At 40.2% G+C, this 20,538-nt stretch overlaps 1 protein-coding gene across 1 annotated transcript in view; it reads right to left on the minus strand.

The window, feature by feature from the left end:
• Window positions 1-488: 488 nt before the first annotated feature.
• Window positions 489-20,538, minus strand: part of LRRIQ3 (leucine rich repeats and IQ motif containing 3) — a 38,625-nt gene continuing 18,575 nt past the window's right edge. The window contains exons 4-7 of the mRNA XM_068952593.1: window positions 13,046-13,124; window positions 11,544-11,685; window positions 4,889-5,597; window positions 489-2,153 (exon numbers count right to left, since the gene is read on the minus strand). Coding sequence (XP_068808694.1) covers window positions 1,976-2,153; window positions 4,889-5,597; window positions 11,544-11,685; window positions 13,046-13,124 — 1,108 coding nt within the window. The 3' untranslated portion in view covers window positions 489-1,975. The remainder of the gene's footprint in view (window positions 2,154-4,888; window positions 5,598-11,543; window positions 11,686-13,045; window positions 13,125-20,538) is intronic.

Below are 20,538 nucleotides of genomic sequence, written 5' to 3' on the forward strand. Positions count from 1 at the left end.
TACTCGGCAGATGAACAGACAGAATTTTAAAATACTGTATGCCTACAAAAACGACGAATGGGGAGAGGCGACAGAGACCTGTTAGATCACATCAAACAATGAAAACACTATTAGAGATGGGCTAGTTAAACATTCAATAAATACCCGGAATTTCTGTAAATGCTGAACAGTATATATGATGAAATATTATTTTTCCTGATCTGTTCATACTGCAATTATGGACTCCATACTCCAGCTAAAAAGATCATTTATCTTAGGCTGGTATTTCAATTGCTTTTTTCTCCAATAAATTACAGGTATCACCTTTGACTGGTAACTAAGCGCGGCAAAGATGTTTCAGGCACAGCTGATATGCTCGTAAAATATTTAACACTTGCGTAACGTGTGACTTTTATAAATACTCTTATTTTCGTTTTTGTGAATCTTTTTTCTGATAATGCATTCCTAAAGAATTAATAGATACTAACAAGAAAAGCTGATTTTAGGAAAAGAAAGGCTATTTGCAGGCAAATATTTTGAACTCTATTCCCTTTTTTACAATACCACCACTAGTGTTAATATTACCAACTATGCACTTAAGTTATTTTTCTATGATTTGATCTGAGGCCTAAAGGAGGATTTTAGTAGTTTGGAATATTTGTTTCAGAAGAAAAGTTACTGCTCTAGCCAAGACCCACGTCCAAATTCCTCCTTCCCTTCAAGCATTTCATTCAAGTAAGTCTGCAAGAAGATGAAGCTTTGTCAAACTAAAGAGATTTTATAAAAGAGCCATTACAGTTAACTCCTGGGAACATTTGCAATTTTATCCATGCAAGCAGCTGTACAGAAATAACTTAAATGTCTCACATATATATCTGCGGAAATGGACTTAAAATACATAGCTGATATGACATTTTAAACACATCTTTTCACCCTTAAAATGTCATCACCAATGAATATGAACTTTTAAAAGCATTCCTGACATCTCTCTATAAATGGTTCCTTTAGCATGTCTCATTATCAGACCAAAAGCAAAATCCTCTACTGTAACATGCCACTAAACTTATGTCTTTATGTACTTGAGTTAAAACATAAAAAGAGTGGATTCCAGATATTTGCACACTAAGACAGTTACAGAAAGACTGCGCTGCAAGAAATACTACACGGCAAAATAAAAGGCAGAGGGTGAAAAGAGCCAGACGCAGAAAACAGCGAGGGAAAGCTGGTCGTCCGGGTCTGAGCAGCTGTACCAAATGTACGTATATTTGGCTACCAAGATAGACCAGAGAGATTTCCGCAGGAATACAGATATACAAAGAATTTATGCAAAATACATGAAGCATAATTAACTGTATGTATGAAAACAAATAATGAAGCTAATCAAAGTACAAAACGTGTTATGGAAAGTTAGCAGCTGGGACAAAATTACTGTGCCGGAAGCTGCCAGAGAGGAAGTGCAAATACCTTCCTGTATAGCTAAGGGCACACGGTGTGGTGTATGTACAGTCCCTGAGCCAAAGCTTCTGCTTTTCTGCTACAAATAACTAAAGTCACAGTTTTAATTGTCATTTAACTACCTTAACAATGTAGGGATTTCATCCAGCATCCAGTTGCTCTATAGTAGTAATAATCTAGTCCTACAAAAAAGGGTGGATTTGCAATACTTATTTTATAAATGTAAATATTTAATGCCACACCACTCAATCTGAAATACCAGTTATTATTTTCCTGCAATTAAAGAAAAATCTGAGCAAATTCCGAGACTACAACAGTGCGGCGGCTAACGATAGTTAATTTTTTTAACAGGGCAAATATGAAAAGTGGCTCTAATATCACGGTTTTATAATTTCTAAGAATGAGTGTTTTTAAGAAGTATTATCTCTTTTCATCAGGTCTGTATGAGAGCTCAGTTCAAATTATAAAAGTGACATCAAACTTTTGCATCCCATAAATATTCACAGGGTGAATGTTTAACATTTGAGGCATCAGAGTTGATTTATATGTCTTGTACTGGAAGCACAGGTGCCTTGTACAGACACTCCATTTTGGCTCGATGTTCCTTCACTCTTTCAACATTTGCCTTTGCTTCCTGCAATCTCTCATTAGTCTTCTGTGAAACAACGGAGCTCAAGGTTGTTTTTTCTGCCAAGCTCTCTTTTTGTATCCTCAACTGCCTGCAGAAAAACAAAGGGAGACATTTCAGTCTAATTCATATAACCTGCTTTTATGGTTTAACTTTCACAAACTAGCTACACAAGTTTCTTGGGAAAAAAATTACCTTTAAAATTCATTTTCTTTTATAGGAAATGTTCTTGCACTTGTTTATACTTTAAAAAACTTTCTCATTTCTATTTTCAGGTTATATTGCTTCTTTAAATGTAACATTTGTAAACGTTAATTTTTTTTCCATCTTTCAGAGCAACCTACTTCTAGTTGGCTGAAACGATCCTTCCAGTGACAGATTCAGAAGATGATACAGCACGCAAACATTTCTCTTCCAGTTTCCTCCCACGGCACATGCACAGGCAGCAACCTAAGTGACTTCTTCTCTTTGCAGGGAGGAATTTTCTTCCTATCACAAAGCTGATTTTACCACCTTACCACAAAGAGCAAACTTCGCAGGCAGGAGCCACTGCGCAGCTGCAGACGCTACAGTGTGCAGTGGCCGGAGCGCGGAGGTACACAGGCCAGGCATTGCTCCAGGGTATTTACAAGGAGACAAAGCATTGCAAATAATTAGCATCAAGCATGGAGATTTAGTATTTAGCCAGTATGAAGCAGGACTATCTTGCAACAGTAACCAGGATTTTGCAACACTGCCACTCTTTGCTGTAAATTAAGAGTTACAGGGGGTTTCCCTACCAAACTGCACTCCAGTAGTATAACTACTTTTCTTACTGCAAATGTGGGAAATCTACTCCTAGGAGAAAAACACGATTTGAAAGGATTTGCCTTTAGCCTGGTTATGTGGAATCCTCATGCTCAGAAATGAATGTTTGTTCCTGTTTAACATACTGTATTTTACCCAGTATTACAGCGAGTGAGGTCACAAACCTTCTCAGAGATGAAGCGAACAGTAGGGAAAACCTGACCAAAGGGATTAGGGTGCGGGTGGGCGAAACAATCCCATTATTTTTCTCTGAAAGCAAGTTGCGAGTTCAAACTCGGTAGACCGTCACAGTGTCAGCGCGGCAACAGTCCTGGCGCCACAAGTGCATCCGAGGTTCACAGTGTCTCACAGCGAAGAGCACGTCCCGTATGTGTGCTATATGTAAATGTAAGGCTGATCTGCTTCAAATAAATTTTATTTAAACCGTTTCATAAAAAGTGCACCCTAAGACATGTGGCTTTACTTGAATATGCAAACTGGACATATGAAAATAACACCCTTTACTCTCCCGAGCTCGAACTCGCGTATAGTCGGAATCACACCCATGGACCCTCGCGACAAAAACAGGCATTTACTGACTTGCAGATTTTATAGTTAGAATGAGACTATTACGATTAACTGGCCTGACCTTCTAGATAACATAAAATATTTTAATTCTGTAATTCCTATATCAAGCCCCTAAATTCTGACTGACGAGCAAAGACATCCAATTTGATTGAGAGACATCTAGTTATCGACCACATTTCTAAGTGAGCCGTTCCTATGGCAAACTGCTCTTAAATAAGTTGCAACTTATTTCTTCTCTACATTTGCCTATAGCATCAGCTTCCAGTCATAGAAATTCCTTCTTCACAAAGATCTTCACAGACCACGTTCCCATCACTCGCTAAGCGCCTCGTGGATAAATGAAAGAAACTGAGCTCCTCCAGTGAATTCAGATATCTCTGTGTAACTGATTTATCATTTGCAACACCATTACTGTTTCTGATTCCACTTAGCCTGAAGAATAAACAGCTTAAGCAGAGTGAGATGAACTCAATTACATTTTGTGCATCATCAACTAAACCATTTATTAATTTACTATTCATCGCATTTCTGATTCAAAAGAATACAACTGATTGGCTCAGGTGTCACTGAGGTCAAAATCTGAGAAATCAATGACACAGGCGTAACTCACTGTATCGTACAGAACTTTTACAAACCATAATGATATACAAAAGGGAAATTGATTATCTCTTCTCTCAGATCCAGCAAACATGAAACTTCATATTTATTTTGAAGTCAACTTTCAGAGCACAAGGCACCTTTTAAAGTGTCATTACATATTTTGAAAAGACTGTTTATACATAAGATGATGAAACAGTAATTTCTCATTTTAGAGAAAAACTATATCAGGCAATTTATTTTTACTATTAATTTACAAAATTATAACTTGCATGGTTCAAGATCTCATCTTAATTGAACCAGGATAAATTATAAAATAAACACTGACATGCTTGACTCAGTTTTTTGTAGACAAATTGGTTTACGTTAGGAAACACTTCAAGATTTGCATCACTAATTTCAATTCAACATTCAGTTTAACATTGCACTATGCAACACAGTTAGATTAAAATGATTGTGCATTATCTAGACAAGATACCCCTAAGAAAATATTCTGGGCAGCAGCATCTCTGAGTAGAAATATTCACTATTATTTTCTGTTATAGCAGTGCTGCAGACAGTGAACTTTCATATTGCTATACGAAGCGTAGCTCTTCCAATTTACAACAGCGGTAGAATTAAGTTTATTTTAATTTTGTATTTTTTCTTTTGGAAGAACTTTTTCTTTACAATAGTATAACAAAAATTTTGATCTCTTTGTGAAGCTGAATAAGATTTATCTGTACTTGATATATTCAACAAACAAGTACTGAAATATCTATCAAACATATGGATGTATTTAAGTATATAAAAATAATAATTGCCTTTTGTGCAATATATTCATATTAACTGCACTGAATGTTAAGAGAGACGTACCTCTGATCCTGAAAATTTTTAATCAACTGCTTATATTTCTTCGTTTGTTCTCTACTTTCCTCAACAATTCTTTGCCTTTCCTTTATGCCATCATCAAGTCTCCTCCACCTGTCAAGTTTTAACAAACCCTGTGTCAAAGCAATATGTCGAGCACTGAAATCTTGACCTAATGAATACTCAAATGCTTTTTGCTTCTTGCTTTCTAAGAACTGAGTATGCCTTTGCCTCACATTTTCAATAAATCTTGATCTTTTCTTCTCATGCTGTTGTAAAGCTTTTTCAGCTCTCAGGCCATCTTCTTCAGATTTTTTCTGAATACTGCGCTGTTTCTCTTCAAGAAACTCTTGAATATAATGGCTACCTTTCTCTTTGGCAGTTCGCATTTGTGTAATCTTATGCAGCTTTTGAGCTTGGCTATCGTGTTGCTTGTTCTCTGAGTAGAATTTATCAATAACATAAAACGGGCCAAACCTGATAGGTCCGTACATTCCAGCAAAAACCCTTTTTTCTAAGCTGGTTGGATGGTCTCTGGCATTAGACTGTGGAGCAGCACGACTGTGAAAATGACACTGTAGATCGCACCAAGTGGCTGGTTTATCTTGAAATGATGTCAGCTTATCAGCTGGATGAAAAGTTTTTTTAGGAGTAGAAGTACTAAATTTCATTTGTGTTTGTTTCTCCATATCAGTGTTCTCCATTTTCAGGGGACCTATAAGATAAACAACATAACATTAAATCCTGTGTCAAGAAATTATCATCAATGCTCTGCAGGACTTAACCCTCCTCGAATGTTTGTGCCTAGCTGTGCTCTCTTCCCAACAGATGTCAGGGGGGTTGAAGTCTCCCATGAGAACCAGGGCCTGTGAGCGTGAGGCTACTTCCAGCTGTCGGTAGAAGGCCTCATCGATGACTTCCTCCTGGTCAGGTGGCCTGTAGTAAACCCCCACAACAGTGTCACCCATGTTACCCTGCCCTTTAATCCTTACCCATAGGCTCTCAACTTGCTCTTCATCCACCCCGAGGAACAGCTCCATACGTTCTAGTTGCTCCTTCACATAAAGGGCAACTCCACCACCTCGCCTTCCTGGCCTTTCTTTCCTAAAAAGCACATGGATGGCTATCCATGACAGCATCCCAGTCATGTGAATATCCCACTATGTCTCTGTAACCGCAACGAGATCATGGCCCTGCGACCGCACACAGATCTCTAACTCTTCCTGCTTATTCCCCATGCTGCGCGCATTGGTGTACAGGCATTTCAGAGAGCCAGTCGAGCATGTAAGCTCCCCAGGAGAAGGTGCAAGAGGATCCTCCATAGCCATGTCCCATGCTGTCTTCCCTGGCTGCCCTTTCCATAAAAAAAGCAGAGGTAAGTGCAGCCATTATGCTGTGTGGCATTAAAAGGCTGCCCAAAAGCGCGTGCTCCACCTCCCGCTCGCCCATCCGCAAGGCTCGGGTCCTGGCTGGAGCACGCCGCTGGAGCGCACGGCCCTCGGCGCTCGGCACGGCCCGGCACGATGTCCCAGGGCCACTGCGAGCACCGGCGGCCCAGCGCCGTAGCTGACTATGCAGACTTACATACTACATAATTTTCATTTCTGGGAGAAGGGGTCAACAAAATGCACGTTTACATGTATTTTGCCAGATTCTTTACCTATGATTTTGAACAGGGTCACTGCTCACAGAATCAGAGAATCACAGAATCGTTTAGGTTGGATGGGACCTCTGGAGATCATCTAGTCCAACCTCCCTGCTCAAGCAGGGTCACCTAGAGCATATTGCCCAGGATCACATCCAGACGGGTTTTGAATATCTCCAGAGAAGGAGACTCCACCACCTCTCTGGGCAACCTGTTCCAATGCTCTGTCACCCTCACAGGGAAGAAGTTTTTTCTCAGGTTCAGATGGAACTTCCTGTGGTTCAGTTTCTGCCCATTGCCTCTTGTCCTGTTGCTGGGCACCACGGAGAAGAGGCTGGCCTCATCCTCTTGACACTCCCCCTTCAGATACTTGTACACGTTGATGAGATTCCCCTCTCAATCTTCTCTTCTCCAGGCTGAACAGGCCCAGCTCTTGCAGTCTTTCTTCATAGGAGAGGTGCTCCAGCCCTCTAATCATCTTGGTAGCCCTCCGCTGGACTCTCTCCAGCAGTGCCATGTCTCTCTTGTCCTGGGGAGCCCAGAACTGGACACAGTACTCCAGGTGAGGCCTCCCCAGGGCTGAGGAGAGGCGCAGGATCACCTCCCTCGACCTGCTGGCAACACTCTGCCTCATGCACCCCAGGAGACCATTGGCCTTCTTGGCCACCAGGGCACACTGCTGGCTCATGCTGAACTTGTTATCCACCAGCACTCCCAGGTCCTTCTCTGCAGAGCTACTTTCCAGCAGGTCAACCCCCAGCCTGTACCGGTGCATGGGATTATTCCTGCCTAGGTGCAGGACCTTGCACTTGCCTTTGTTGAACTTCAGGAGGTTCCTCTCCGCCCACCTCTCCAGCCTGTCCAGGTCCCTCTGAATGGCAGCACAGTCTTCTGGTGTGTTAGCCTCTCCCCCCAGTTTAGTAGCATCAGCAAACTTGCTGAGGGTGCACTCTGTCCCTTCCTCCAGGTCATTGATGAATATATTGAACAAGACTGGACCCAGGACTGACCCCTGCGGGACACCACTAGCCACAGGCCTCCAACTTGACTCTCCGCCATTCACCACAACCCTCTGAGCTCGGCCATCCAGCCAGTTCTCAAGCCACCTCACCGTCCACTCATCTAGCCCACACTTCCTGAGCTTACCTAGGAGGATGGGATGGGAGACAGTGTCCAAAGCCTTGCTGAAGTCCAGAAAGACAACATCCACTGCTCTGCCCTCATCTACCCAGGCAGTCATTCCGTCATAGAAGGCTATCAGATTGGTCAAGCATCATTTCCCTTGGGTGAATCCATGCTGACTACTCCTGATCACCTTCTTGTCCTCCAGATGCTTAGTGATGACCTCCAGGAGGAGCTGTTCCATCACCTTTCCAGGGATGGACTTGAGGCTGACAGGCCTGGAGTTTCCTGGCTCCTCCCTTCTTGCCCTTTTGGAAGACTGGCGTGACATTGGCTTTCTTCCAGTCCTCAGGCACCTCGCCTGATCTCCAGGACCTTTCAAAGAGGATGGAGAGTGGCCTAGCGATAACATCCGCCAGCTGCCTCAGCACTCGTGGGTGCATCCCAGCGGGGCCCATGGATTTATGGATGTCCAGTTTGGACAAAAGATCTCTAACCCGATCCTCCTCCACCAAGGGAGACTCTTCCTTTCTCCAGCCTTCCTCTCTTGTCTCCAAGGTCTGGAATTCCTCAGGACTGGCCTTAGCAGTGAAGACGGAAGCAAAGGCAGCATTCAATAACTCTGCCTTCTCTGTATCCTTTGTCACCAGGGCACCCGCCCCATTCAGCAGCGGGCCCACGTTTTCCCTAGTCTTCCTTTTGCTATTGATGTATTTGAAGAAGGCCTTCTTGTTGTCCTTGACATCCCTTGCCAGATTTAATTGCTCAAGTGAGTTGTTCTCAGAAAGCAGAAACAACTTGACACCAGTCAGTCACAGACTTTCTGAACAGACTTCTGTGAGTCTCCTAAATATTTCAGCACAATAAGAATGGGAAAGTTGGGCTACTTCTTTCATAGTAATTAATTAAATTCCCACAATACCTTTTCTGGAGGCATTTAAGTAAGTATTATGGATAGTAACTTTTCTCATTAATAACATTGATCCTATACTTTCAAATTGGTAAAATTATTTTGTGACAGGAATTGTCTATACGGCGCAAATTAAAAAATATGTACTGTGACAGCTCTGGGAAGAGCACGTGTTCCAGCGGCAAAGGTGTAAGGTAATTATTTCTTAATTTTTCAAGGATCTTTTTATGTCACCAATAAAAATGACTTAAAGAGGAGTGAAACAACATTACCAAATCTCACTGGAAATAACAGAAATGAATACTTTAAAAAGTAGCAAAGCCATCTGAATTTACCTCATGATTCTACATTGAAATTCAGGGCTTTGAGGTATCATTTTACACAGTCCTTCCAGCTCTGCCTAGCACCTACGGACCTAGTAGTAGACTTTTTTGCTGATTTGCTTCTTTGAATTAAAGGCTTTTTATTGTTTAATAATTGATTTTATTGTTAAAAATCATGGTTTATCATTACTTTATTATTTATTTTTTTCATTTATTATTAAACAATTTTTTATTGTTTAATATTATGGATCAAAGGCTGCTATCTATAACATCTAGTGGCAGACGCACAAGGCAGAGAATATTAAGAGGGCATAAAGAGCACTTCCCCCAGTATGACTCCTCTCTTACAGCCATCTGGGTCTTAAGACTGCCTGAACCAGAGTAACTTTGTGCTTAACAGTCTTTGACGGATTTGTCTTCCTTTTTTTCCAGGTTTTACTGAATAGCTACAGTCAAGGAAGATATTTCTTACACACTTACAGATCAAATCTACTTTCCCCTTCATTCCAGTAAAACTCACAGATATTTTGCTACTGCAAGCAAAACAGGGTAAGCCAATACGCAGTAGTTTTGCAGGAACAAACTCTCATTTGTTCTGCTCATACTGTTTAAAGGAGACCACACTGCAGCTGTAGTCTTACTGGCTGCCAGCTACAATCTTGAAAAATACATTGTCTGATTTCCAAACAGCTGAAACCAGTCAGATGCAGAGCAACTGAAAAGAAATAAATAGTAAATACCAAATTTTGCATTTTAAAGGATCGATTTTCTGTTTGTCATCATGTAATAGGGGAATGAAAACAATCCAAGGGAAAGACTTCTCACTCAGCAGAAATGGAAAGAAAACATGAAATTTCATTTGAAAAGAGCACATTCGGCCATGTCAGTGATAGCATGACTATCTAATCTTTGCGGAAAACAACACAGATCTAGTTTGTCTCTCATGTTTCACAAAAACTTCACTTTCCATCCTCAGTACAACAGTCCTTTGCTGGGATGTTCTCTTACTCTGGAAGGAAAATTGTAATTCCAAATGTTATCCTTGGGATCGCGCTACATTGCTGAAGCAGAAAGCCACCCCATGTCAGCAAAGCTCGGCCTCCCCCACGTTTAGACTGAGCATCATTGATTCCTCCAACATCAGCTGGATTAGATAGCCTGAATATCTATGACAAATTAAGATTTTGTCCAACAACAAGACACTACTATGAATATTACATTTCCAGAGTTCTCAGGTTCCTGTAGTTTCACAAGTTCATTTCCCTCAAATCTAATGACATTTTTATATTATCTTGAAAAATGATGCATGGTATGACACACATCAAGCATGAATATGCAGGGTGGGTATTAAGATGAACTAAACACAATTAGAAAGTCATTTTTTATGCAACTGAAAGGATAATCATTATCACCTTTTCAACGTTTGTTTAACTAGTGCTGTATGTTTTATAAGCATCAGCACAATTGCCATATTTGTTTCCAAATGTTTTCCTATTCATTAACATAACATAAAAGAATATCAAAGAACATAATTCCTAGAAACAATCAGTCTAATCACCTCCAAAACAAATTCTCCTTCTAGTCTAAACTAGTCATAGATGAGTATGAGTGAAGGGCTGGAAAAGAATTCTACAAAGTCATTAAGGGTGGGAATATTTCTGGAGAGAAGTCTTTGTCAAACAGGTACAGCATGCCTAAACATAGAATTTGCGTTAGCAAAACAGAAAAATATTTCACAGCTGAGATGCTGGCAATTACGTACTGAAACTTCCGTGGCTACCCATGGAGACTTCGGACACTGTGCTACGCTCCTTGCTCCGTATTCCTTGAGTGGGAGTGTAATCAAAGGCAGATGGCCTGCATCTTGCCAAGTCTTTGCTAAAAAGGAAAAGTTAAGATACCTTCTCTGTTTCTTAATCATATCCCAGCCCTTTTCTCCTTCAGCCTCATGTTAACAGACTCCTTGTCTCAGTCTACTTCTGCCATTTCCCTGGGGCTTTACTTTACTCTTACAAATCAAGTAGTTTATTTCTTCATACCAGAAGAGGGCAACATTGAAAACAGAGCAGAGATTGACTAGAAGTCTCTGTCCTATTGCCAAGCTCTCTGGCACAGAGTGATCACTGGAGGGGAGTTCATCAGCTTTGCCCTAGCCCTGGCTGCAGGGAAAGTCCTCAGCTGCGTTATGGAAACAGCACAGGCACTCCGAACTTACTGCATTTTATTTTTCCTAATATGGGCAAAAAGCAATGTTTTCACTACATTTTATCTTGGAAATAGCTAAACTTCTACTAGAACCAGATGCCCAAATGTCTGCTCCAACGTCAAAGCTTGTGTTTGTCAGCACTCAAAGCACCTGTAGATGGATTTCCACACGTGACAAGGCTGGTAGGCTCAGGAACATAGCAAGCCGTTTCAGTAACAGGGAGCATGACAGCTCTCCCAGGAAGGACTGGAAGCCAGGAACCAGGGGCTTTTACAGATTTGCTCCTTTATTTCTATCCACGAGGCACTCACTAGTTCTGGATAAGTTTAATAATAAGTATCATACCTGGCTAATACGGATGACAACACCTCTTGACTTCATACTAAAAGTTTCATCTTATTTATGGTTACTGATTTTTTTATTTTACTGTGTATTATGAAAGAATTATGACTAACCCTTCCTCCATGGAGATCTTTCTTGCTTGATGTTAATCTTTTCCCCTTTTTTTTGCAATATGGGCAAAGTAGAGGTAATTGGCTGTCTTTCTCTTCCAAGACATAAACGAGGAACTTCTTTAAAATCATTCATATATAAGACCTGTTAACAAAATAGAATTTATTCTAATTAAAATGCCACTACACTAATAAAAATGAAGCCTTGAGGGACTAATACAGAACGCAACATCCCATAGTAAGTATATACTTATTCTATGACTTAAAGCAGGGGATGCTCTTCTTTTTTTCTTTTGGAAAGAACTGCTACCTCTTTCTTCAAAACTCTAGGAGTTGTCAACATTTACATGGCTGGATGAATTCTTGTTCCAACCCCACACCTCTGTGCTCCTGGAATAAATCCCAGCTCTTAGACTAACCAGCCCTTCACTCATCATCTGTTACACCAAGATGCATTCTTCTGCAGTTTGTGACAAGGGCACCTTTCCCTTAACAGTGTGAACAAACACATAGTGCCTCAAGGCCAGATCTTAGGAGATTCTCAAATTTTTAAGCAAATGCAATGTATGTGAAGTTTGCTTGGCTGTGACTGACATATTTTATTTATTTGCAAGATATATAGTAGCTGTTCATTCCTTTGTCATGCGAATGATTGTTCTCTGACCTAGAGTTTCCAACTTAGGGCAAGAAGCGTTTACCGTTTACCTATTGTAGTTTTGGTCCTTTATCCGAGACCGTCAACAAAGATGCCAAAGGAACGACATCACGTAGGGTATTTCATGAGGACAATATTTGCTAACTGAAAATTAGACCATTTTGCACATGCTACAGAACAGCATCAGATGTTAATGTTTTTATCTCACGTCTGTGAACCAGATCTAAGCAGACAGCCTACAGTTATTTGGAGAAGAATGACAACAGTTTGCAGAACCTGAAATACCCAGTTTCCTCAGCTTGCAGCATTTCAGCGGTCTGTCAGTAAGATCCATGAAAGGTTGAACATATTATTTGATATGCACATAGCATCTGATGGAGTCACTGCCAAAGTGCCATTTTAAGCACTATTACAGGTCTGACATATTAAGAAACGTACAAAACTGGTTACATTTTTCAACAACTTTGACACACTTTATTACATTTGAGCTGTTAAAGTGGTGTTTGTCTCACCTAGTTTTAGAGCCACCAGTGCGAGTCGCACGGGCACCGAGGTGCCCTGCTGCCCCCTTGACCAGCAGGGAGGGACAAGCACAGGATGCAAAGGCAATGCTTTCTGCCTGACCTTAAACACCCCGCGACAGGGACCGAATCACCCCCGCCGCGCCGGTCTCGGTCTCTCTCCACTGACTGCCGAGAGCCTCGACGGCTGAGACATCCACCGTTTGCACAGCCAGGCTTAGGTGAAGCCAATTCCGCTGAGGAATCGGATGTCTCTTCAGACAAGCAAACCATTTCCAATTCCTACATTAGTATTTAAAACAGTATTTGAACAAATAAACTAATTTTACCTTGGTAGCTCTGTCACGTAATTTAGCCTGCGATATGCACTCCAGTGTCCTCCGTAAATGACATGCTGCTTTTTGTTTTCTTTCCATGACAAAACAAAGATAAACAAAAAAAATCACTTTTGGGTATGATGCAAGAACGTAGGACTGTACTTATCTTACGCATTTCATTCAAAACAGTAGTACTGTTTCATACAATGATAAATTTATATTTTTCCTAATGTTTTCTCAGTGTCTCCCAAAGCGTGTTTCTGACGAAAGACGTCAGCTCCCCGGGGAATTCAAACTTAAATTTGTTTCACGCAGTCAGTCTCTACCGATCTGTGTCAGAATGGAAGTAACAGGTCAAACACACAAGTTTTTCTGCCTCGTAGCTAATCCCTCATTTGTCTGCTACGCTCAAGGATGCAAATTACTAAGAAAGAAAGAAAGATACAGACAGGAGAAAGAAATAAGCACAGTATAGATAAAATTCATATCACAGGACAGAATATTATTTTTGCCCTAGTGCACTTTAATAAAACTGCCTATTCAGTAAAAGAAATACTTTACATTTAAGTACAGTCTGTGAAGTTAGCGGTTCTTCTCTACGTGGTTGTCACAAAACATTTTTCAGCATCATCTTACCATATGGAAGTCACAATAAATTTGATTCTTCAAAATACATACGAAATGTTACCTAGCAAAAGGTTGAATTTTGTAATGCAATTACATCACAAGTAGTTTTTATTGATGACAAAAGTCACATTAACCTGGGCTGCTAAATCAATCCATTAGAGACAAAGCCATGTCTGTTGCACATCATGTCTTTTAAGTATTTCAGTGATTCAGACACCAATGCAGAAAAATTAATGATGAAAAACGTCTGTCCACTTCATTCCCTCAGTTTATAGATGAAAATTAGTTTCTTACTTAATATCTCTGTTTCTAGTGTACTGAGATTATTATATTACTATGACTTGCTGGAAAGTCATTGCACCACAACCTGGCCATTAACATTATCATACTCAAACAGCTTCTTATTCGGGGTTAGACCATGAACATGTATTAAACCAGTGACCTGAGAAGTGAGGCAGGACAGTAGCTTTTTGTCTCATGAACTTCAGAAGAGGTTATTAATCCTTCGTCGCAAGTGCAACCCGCGGGCAACGCTGGGAGAGGAACAGAGCGGGCAGAGCTATCCACTCCTCTGCAGCTGCTGCCTACAGGGAAAGCACAACGGCTCAGTTTGCCCCCAGCCCAGCTGCAGGGGCAGCAACACCCAGGAGAGCTCTAAAACCGGCCCGCTGGCGCTGGAGAAGGTCGCGCTCCGCGCACAGCGCATCCGCGGGCTGCACCGACCCTCTGGGCGCCCCTGCTCTCGCGCTGCTAACGAGGGTCCTGCCGTACCTCGGAGACAACTACCAATGTTTTACTTGTGCCTCATGCTGCTGGATTAGCCCTGCAGTTCTCAGCTTCTGCTGGTTTTCTGGGGGAGAAGGGGGTCTCAAAGGGGAAAGAGGGAAAGTCTCAAACGGAAATCCTGCAGCGTCTGGCGCTGCCCTCGGTAAGACGCGGAGCGGCTCTGCGATGTGAACTTCTGGTTTAGCTTCAATAGGTCTAACGCTCCTCCAGTAACTGAGCATTCACTAGTCGTACGGTATTCACTTCTCTTACACAAAGCAGACCCTGTCTGTACACGTGTCTACGTTACGTCACTGTGTTGAGGATGGCAGATATATACTCAGGCTTTGTTTTTTCTTCTGCAGTTCGCCCCGTTTGAACGTGAGCCACCTCGGCTCACGCTCCTGGAAGCTTCCCGCAACGCTCAGGAACGCTGCTAGCCATCAGTGGCGGTATCTCACGTGAGCAACGCTCCGCGTGAAAGCGTTGCTGCAGAACTCTGACCTCGTTACTAAAAGGTTCTTCGAGGGTAACGAGACTGCCAGCATTGCATTAGTGTTCTTATCCTGTTACTCCTTCTTTTCCGAGAAATGCTAATACAGGTCTATGTGATTATTTTGGAGCCATCTTAACACCAGCAGATGAGTATTTTTTCCTTCACGGTAGTGGCTTCTCATAATACTAAGAAAATACATCTCCTACAACACAAACCAAAGTTGCATGATCTAACTGTGGAGCGAAGTGATTAGTTAAAAATATACGCTAGCATAAGAAAGAGTGTTTTTTTTCCTCATTAATTAAAAGGCATACCTCAGAGCTGGAGGACATAGTTCTTGAAACACTTTATTGAAAGATTCAGCAATAAAAAAAATATAGAATGCGAATAACATCCCAACAGGGAAAGCGATCACAACAGTTCTGCTGTGGTATCACCGTGAGGTATGGAAATGAGAAGCAGAAGAACAAGGTATGGAAGCCAAGAAAGAAAACTACTGAATTTGAGGACGCACATGAGCAGTGCTGTTACACAGCAGGTAAGTGATGCATAATCTGAAGCAATTTTGTGTATAAATGTAATAGAAACAGGACAAAGATGTACGTTGGCTATATGTTAAAGTAAAGCCGCAGAAAGCACACTTAACAGTTCCTGCATTTTATGTCAAATAGGAAATTTAAGCGTGTATGTTTATGCTGGCAATAGTATCAAAAACTGGCAGTTAATACAAATGGCCAAGGAAAAAGCATATCTAAGACCAGAAGCATATTAATTCTGCTTTCATATTTACTAACCAAATGCTAATGTGTCCCTCTGAAGAAGCTGCTTTTATCTTTCAAGGAATAAGGTTACTTCACATAAGGATAGCTCAATGTGATTTTTTTGATTAGTAAGAGATATATTAATAACATTTTCCTGTACCATAAGTATGCCAAATTTATAGAAACAGTATTATGATAATTTACAGAATTGGTAATATATACTAATGCTGCCCCAGTGATTTTATCTTGACCTTCTATGTTCCAGATCCAAGGAGTATTAAGCAGTTATTTCCTATAAATATTTTTATTGGAAATGTTTTTCTTCCTCTGAATGAATGGAAAATGCCATCCCCAGTAGGAAACTCGCAGGGTTAGACTGAATTCTCACTGTGATTAAGGAAGTCAGGCTACTGAAAAGTAATGTCATCCAGAATAAAAACAATTTATTCTGATCTTCAGTCTGCTGTTAGTAATGGCTTGAATCATGAAATAATTCAAATTTTTCAATAATACATACAGACGTTAAGCACATTTGCTCTAAAAGGGTTGAAAAACAATTTAAAGGCTTAGAGTAGATGCCCTCAATTTCACTACTAAAATGATAACTAGCCTTTTTCTTAAATACTCCAGCATTATATCAGCCTTAATTGCAAAAAGGAGTATTTTACAATTCATAACTGTTAAAAGTATATTTTCACTTGCAAACATATAAATATTCAGCTGGGGAAAAATTGATAGAGGTCTCCCATCCCTTTCTCTGATCTTGAAAATTATTTTTAATAAAGCAATACCAAAAACATACATCATGAACTAAGCTATATTTAATTTCATTATGCTTTTTAAAGGGAAACAAAAACCTAATTCTGTACATAGACACTCACCCTAACAATATCTATTTGTTGAATGACTCATCTTTTTTATGATTCTTAAAATACTGATTTTAGCAGACTTTGCTAAATCAATATTTATGGCTTCATAAGCAAACCAAGAAGCATTAAACAGAAGCAAAAACGCCAAGGGCGTTGGAGGTGAAGTCGGCTTCAGGTCCAGGTCAAGATAAAGCAACTTCACTGCTGTTAATGGAATTTTCCCATTTTATTTAAGGCTGGATTTAAGGCCTTGACTTGACTTTATGACTCATCAGTGGTTATGGAACGCTCACTGGCTCTGGTTGTTTGAAATCATTACACTTTGTTATCAAAGCCATGCTGGTTTTAAGGAGTCATGTACTCTGACCTGAGAATGATTAATATTGAAAAGAAAAATAAGGCAAATGCCTTGTAATAGAAATAATAACATGAAAATAACATACATATAAAACAGAACTTTTCATAGATTTATGCAAAGGGGAGATGATGCAGCTGACCTCCCTTAACACTAAGGCCACATCAAATCTTTCCAACTTTGTTGCTACAAAGTAGGGGTAAACCAAAATTAGAATCAGCCTCCTAAGTACATGTATTATTTCATTCATTAAAAATAATAATAATAAAAAAAATTAAAAGATACACAGCAAAAAGACTTGTTATACAAGTCTTTCAGCTTTGTGGGCTTTATGCGCTTTCCAAAACAAAACAACTGGCAGCACAAGTTCATCCACATACTCACCCAACCACTTCATCCTATGGGACCAATGTCTGTGAGCTCTCGAACACGTACCTTCCCAAACGTCAAAGTCGGACCTTAGATGACTGACAGAGGTCCCTTTCACCTGAAATTTTTCTATGGCTCTAATCTATTGCACATTCATTTACAAAATATATTCAGGTGCTCCAAAAACCGCTTTGTAGATATACCACCCCTACACAGTCTCATTTTGAGCGCTGGGCAACATGCTGTAGGTCACCCTGTTTGAGCAGGGGGGTTGGACTAGATGATCTCCTGAGGTCCCTTCCAGTAACCTCAACTATTCTGTGATTCTGTGGAATATCATCAGCTGAAGTCAAACATTACACTTCCAAGTACCTAGAAAAATACAGCCTGACTTCCCTGATGACTTCTGACCATGACTGTGAAGCATCACAGGTAGGTCAGCTGAGAAGATTATCATCCCTCACTGTCTATTCCACCTATGTTGCACAGCTGTCTATTCCACATATTCAGTGTTGTCTGTGAATCAGCTGCTGAGCTTTTTCACAATTTCTAGAGCAAGCCAGAAACTTCTTTTCAGACCTTTAATGGCCAGGCTGTAAACTGGGGTTGTTCTGCAGCTGATTTGTGTTTGATTTGGACATTTATGTATCAAAGACTCATGGCACAGCTTGGAAAACAAGGGATAGGGAACCTGTCAGCCCTTTCAAGGCAGGCCGGAGTTCCCACTCACAGGCAGAGACTTTATGAGCAAACCTGATGCAAACGACAACAATTTGAAGTAACTCATTGCTTGATCATGACTATCTGGTTTGAAAACATTTCAAATCTAACATAATTACTACAAAGGTAACTGCACTTTTTACTCCCTTAACAAAAACCTGTCCTTTCTTTTATGTTAAAGCTAAACTATCATACACTTATTTCAAGACACTGTACCTATTTCTGCTACATCAATTACTCTTCCACACATTTAACCAAAACTAGCAAATCTTTTAGGTAGTTTTTTTAAAAGTCTGAATTGTTTTTGTTTATAGACTCTACAAAACCATTATTGCTATAAGATTTAATATGAAACATGAATACCCCAACACAGTTATGAGCGCCAGTTCCACTTTGCTGCTGAACGGCTTCTGTAACCATTGCCACCTGTCAGGATTTTCTGAGCGTCTTACTCAAAAACAGCACCTTCAGTTGCACATCTCCTACTAGGGTCCAAATTATTCTTCTCCCATAGTTCAAAACTTTATTTATTTATCGTTTATGTTATTTAAGGAATCTCCATATACTGATTTTAGACCTACACCAAAATGCATTGCTACACTGAAAGACAAGTGGCAGTTTTATACAATACTAACACAACTAGAAATTAACTCTGCGTACCACAGGAAAGCTCCAAGTTCTCCATTGTTGGCAACCACATCCTTCTGCTGTTTGTTTTCCTCTCTCTTCCCTTTATTTTGACTCCAGCTACAGCAAGTATGCCACTAACTGTGTGTCAAAATCAAGTCAACATGTATCTGAAACCTTTTATTCACTCAGTCAAATGTTAGAGCTTGACCTACTAAATGAAGCCAATGACCAAACTCATTAGAATAACACATGAACCAACTAATGTAATACTTCTTTACATATTTATTAAAATCTATGAAATGAATCTAGGGAAAGAAAGAGTAAAGCTCTAATTAAAATGTTCGTATTTTAAGGTCAGATATTTCATAAATTATCAAAGACAATTTCAAGAAAGCGCTCTGTAGACTTTTCTATTTCTGTTGGACCAGAAAAAAACATTAAAGATGTAACATCCTTTCACTGAAAACACAGCTGATGAGAAAAAAAATCCACACTTTTAAGACTACAGGGATAGTTATTTTGTCTCTGTTACTGAATATTGGCTTCTGAACAGCTATGCCCAAATCCATCTCTTCAGTAATGTTTGCTTCTTTTAAGTTCATATAATCAGGATTCTTGGTTAGAAATTAATAATAATTTCATTCCCCATTAAGGCTTTTTTTCCTATATGGAATTCATTATGGAATTAAAATCATAGAACATAAGCCCATTTAAAGAGGGGAGAGAGAGAGAGATTACAGGTAAATCAACTACAGAGGCAAGAAGGAACCAAATCCAACAATTCTACCAACCCATTTCTTTGATTTCCAAACTTGCTCTGAATTTCCCTTCATCTTTCACACCTCATTTTCTTCTGCCATATAGCCCACATGAAGTAATTTTGTTATTTTTTAAATTACAAAGAAGAAAATCCCAGTTCCTTTCTCTGAAGGGAAAATGATCGTTAACTGGCAAAAGTAGGACAATACCCTCCTACCTTGTAACCGTAAAGGGCAAAAAGACACAGGAAAAGCAGAAAAAGTTATATGTAAAAAGGAAGCAAAAGTTTTCTTCTATTCATAAAAGTGCATTTTCTAATGCTGTTTGTATTTAACACCACTGAAGAGAGTACAGCAGTTCTTACTTAAGCATTGTAAAGACAGCATATCTAAACATGCACCTTGTGCTGAGTGGAAGGGAGCTTATGCAAAACACCATAGCAATAGCAATTAATATCGCAAAGTACTACATATGCATACATGTAACCTAGAGATTATTGTAGTAAAGTATATAAAATACCAGTGCTTCAGCTGTAGTAGCAATGGGGTCATACAGCAGTAAAGGTAACACAAGAACTTACCCCAAAGCCCTACCCTACCATAACTCCCTAGCTCCTGATTCCTTACAACCCACCTCACTTCAACTCACCTTTGCATCCAATTTTGTATTAGTCCTGTAACAACTTATTTTCAAGCACTAGGACATTTAAAGTCAAGTAACTTACCAAGACCGCAGGCTTTACATATGTAAATATAGCATTTAAGCCTAGAGATTTATCTCTATCCCACTTTGCATTAAATGTCAACATAATTCTACCTTGTAAAACAGAATCTCAAATACCAAGAATAAAGAGTGCAGTTAACAGAGGCAGCCAACAGACACAGCAGTTTGCACAGCAGTTTCTGGGCTCTGTTTCAAGATCTTCCAGATCTTCTGGAAAGACTCCTAGTGTCCCCTGACAACCTCTGAGTAACTTCAGGGTACCTGCTGCTGCCAGGTAAGGGCAGCTACAGGAAACAGCAACTTTCAGCAAGTTCTAGCAGCTTCTAATGAGCAGTCAGGTGCTCTTGATCAAAGAGTCCTTTGAGCTTTTGTTCCAGCTGACTGCTGACCAGGGAGGGTCTAGCACCCTTTCAGCAGGCACTAGGCAGAGG

Source organism: Struthio camelus, chromosome 8 (assembly GCF_040807025.1).
Source record: "Struthio camelus isolate bStrCam1 chromosome 8, bStrCam1.hap1, whole genome shotgun sequence".
Taxonomy (NCBI): domain Eukaryota; kingdom Metazoa; phylum Chordata; class Aves; order Struthioniformes; family Struthionidae; genus Struthio; species Struthio camelus.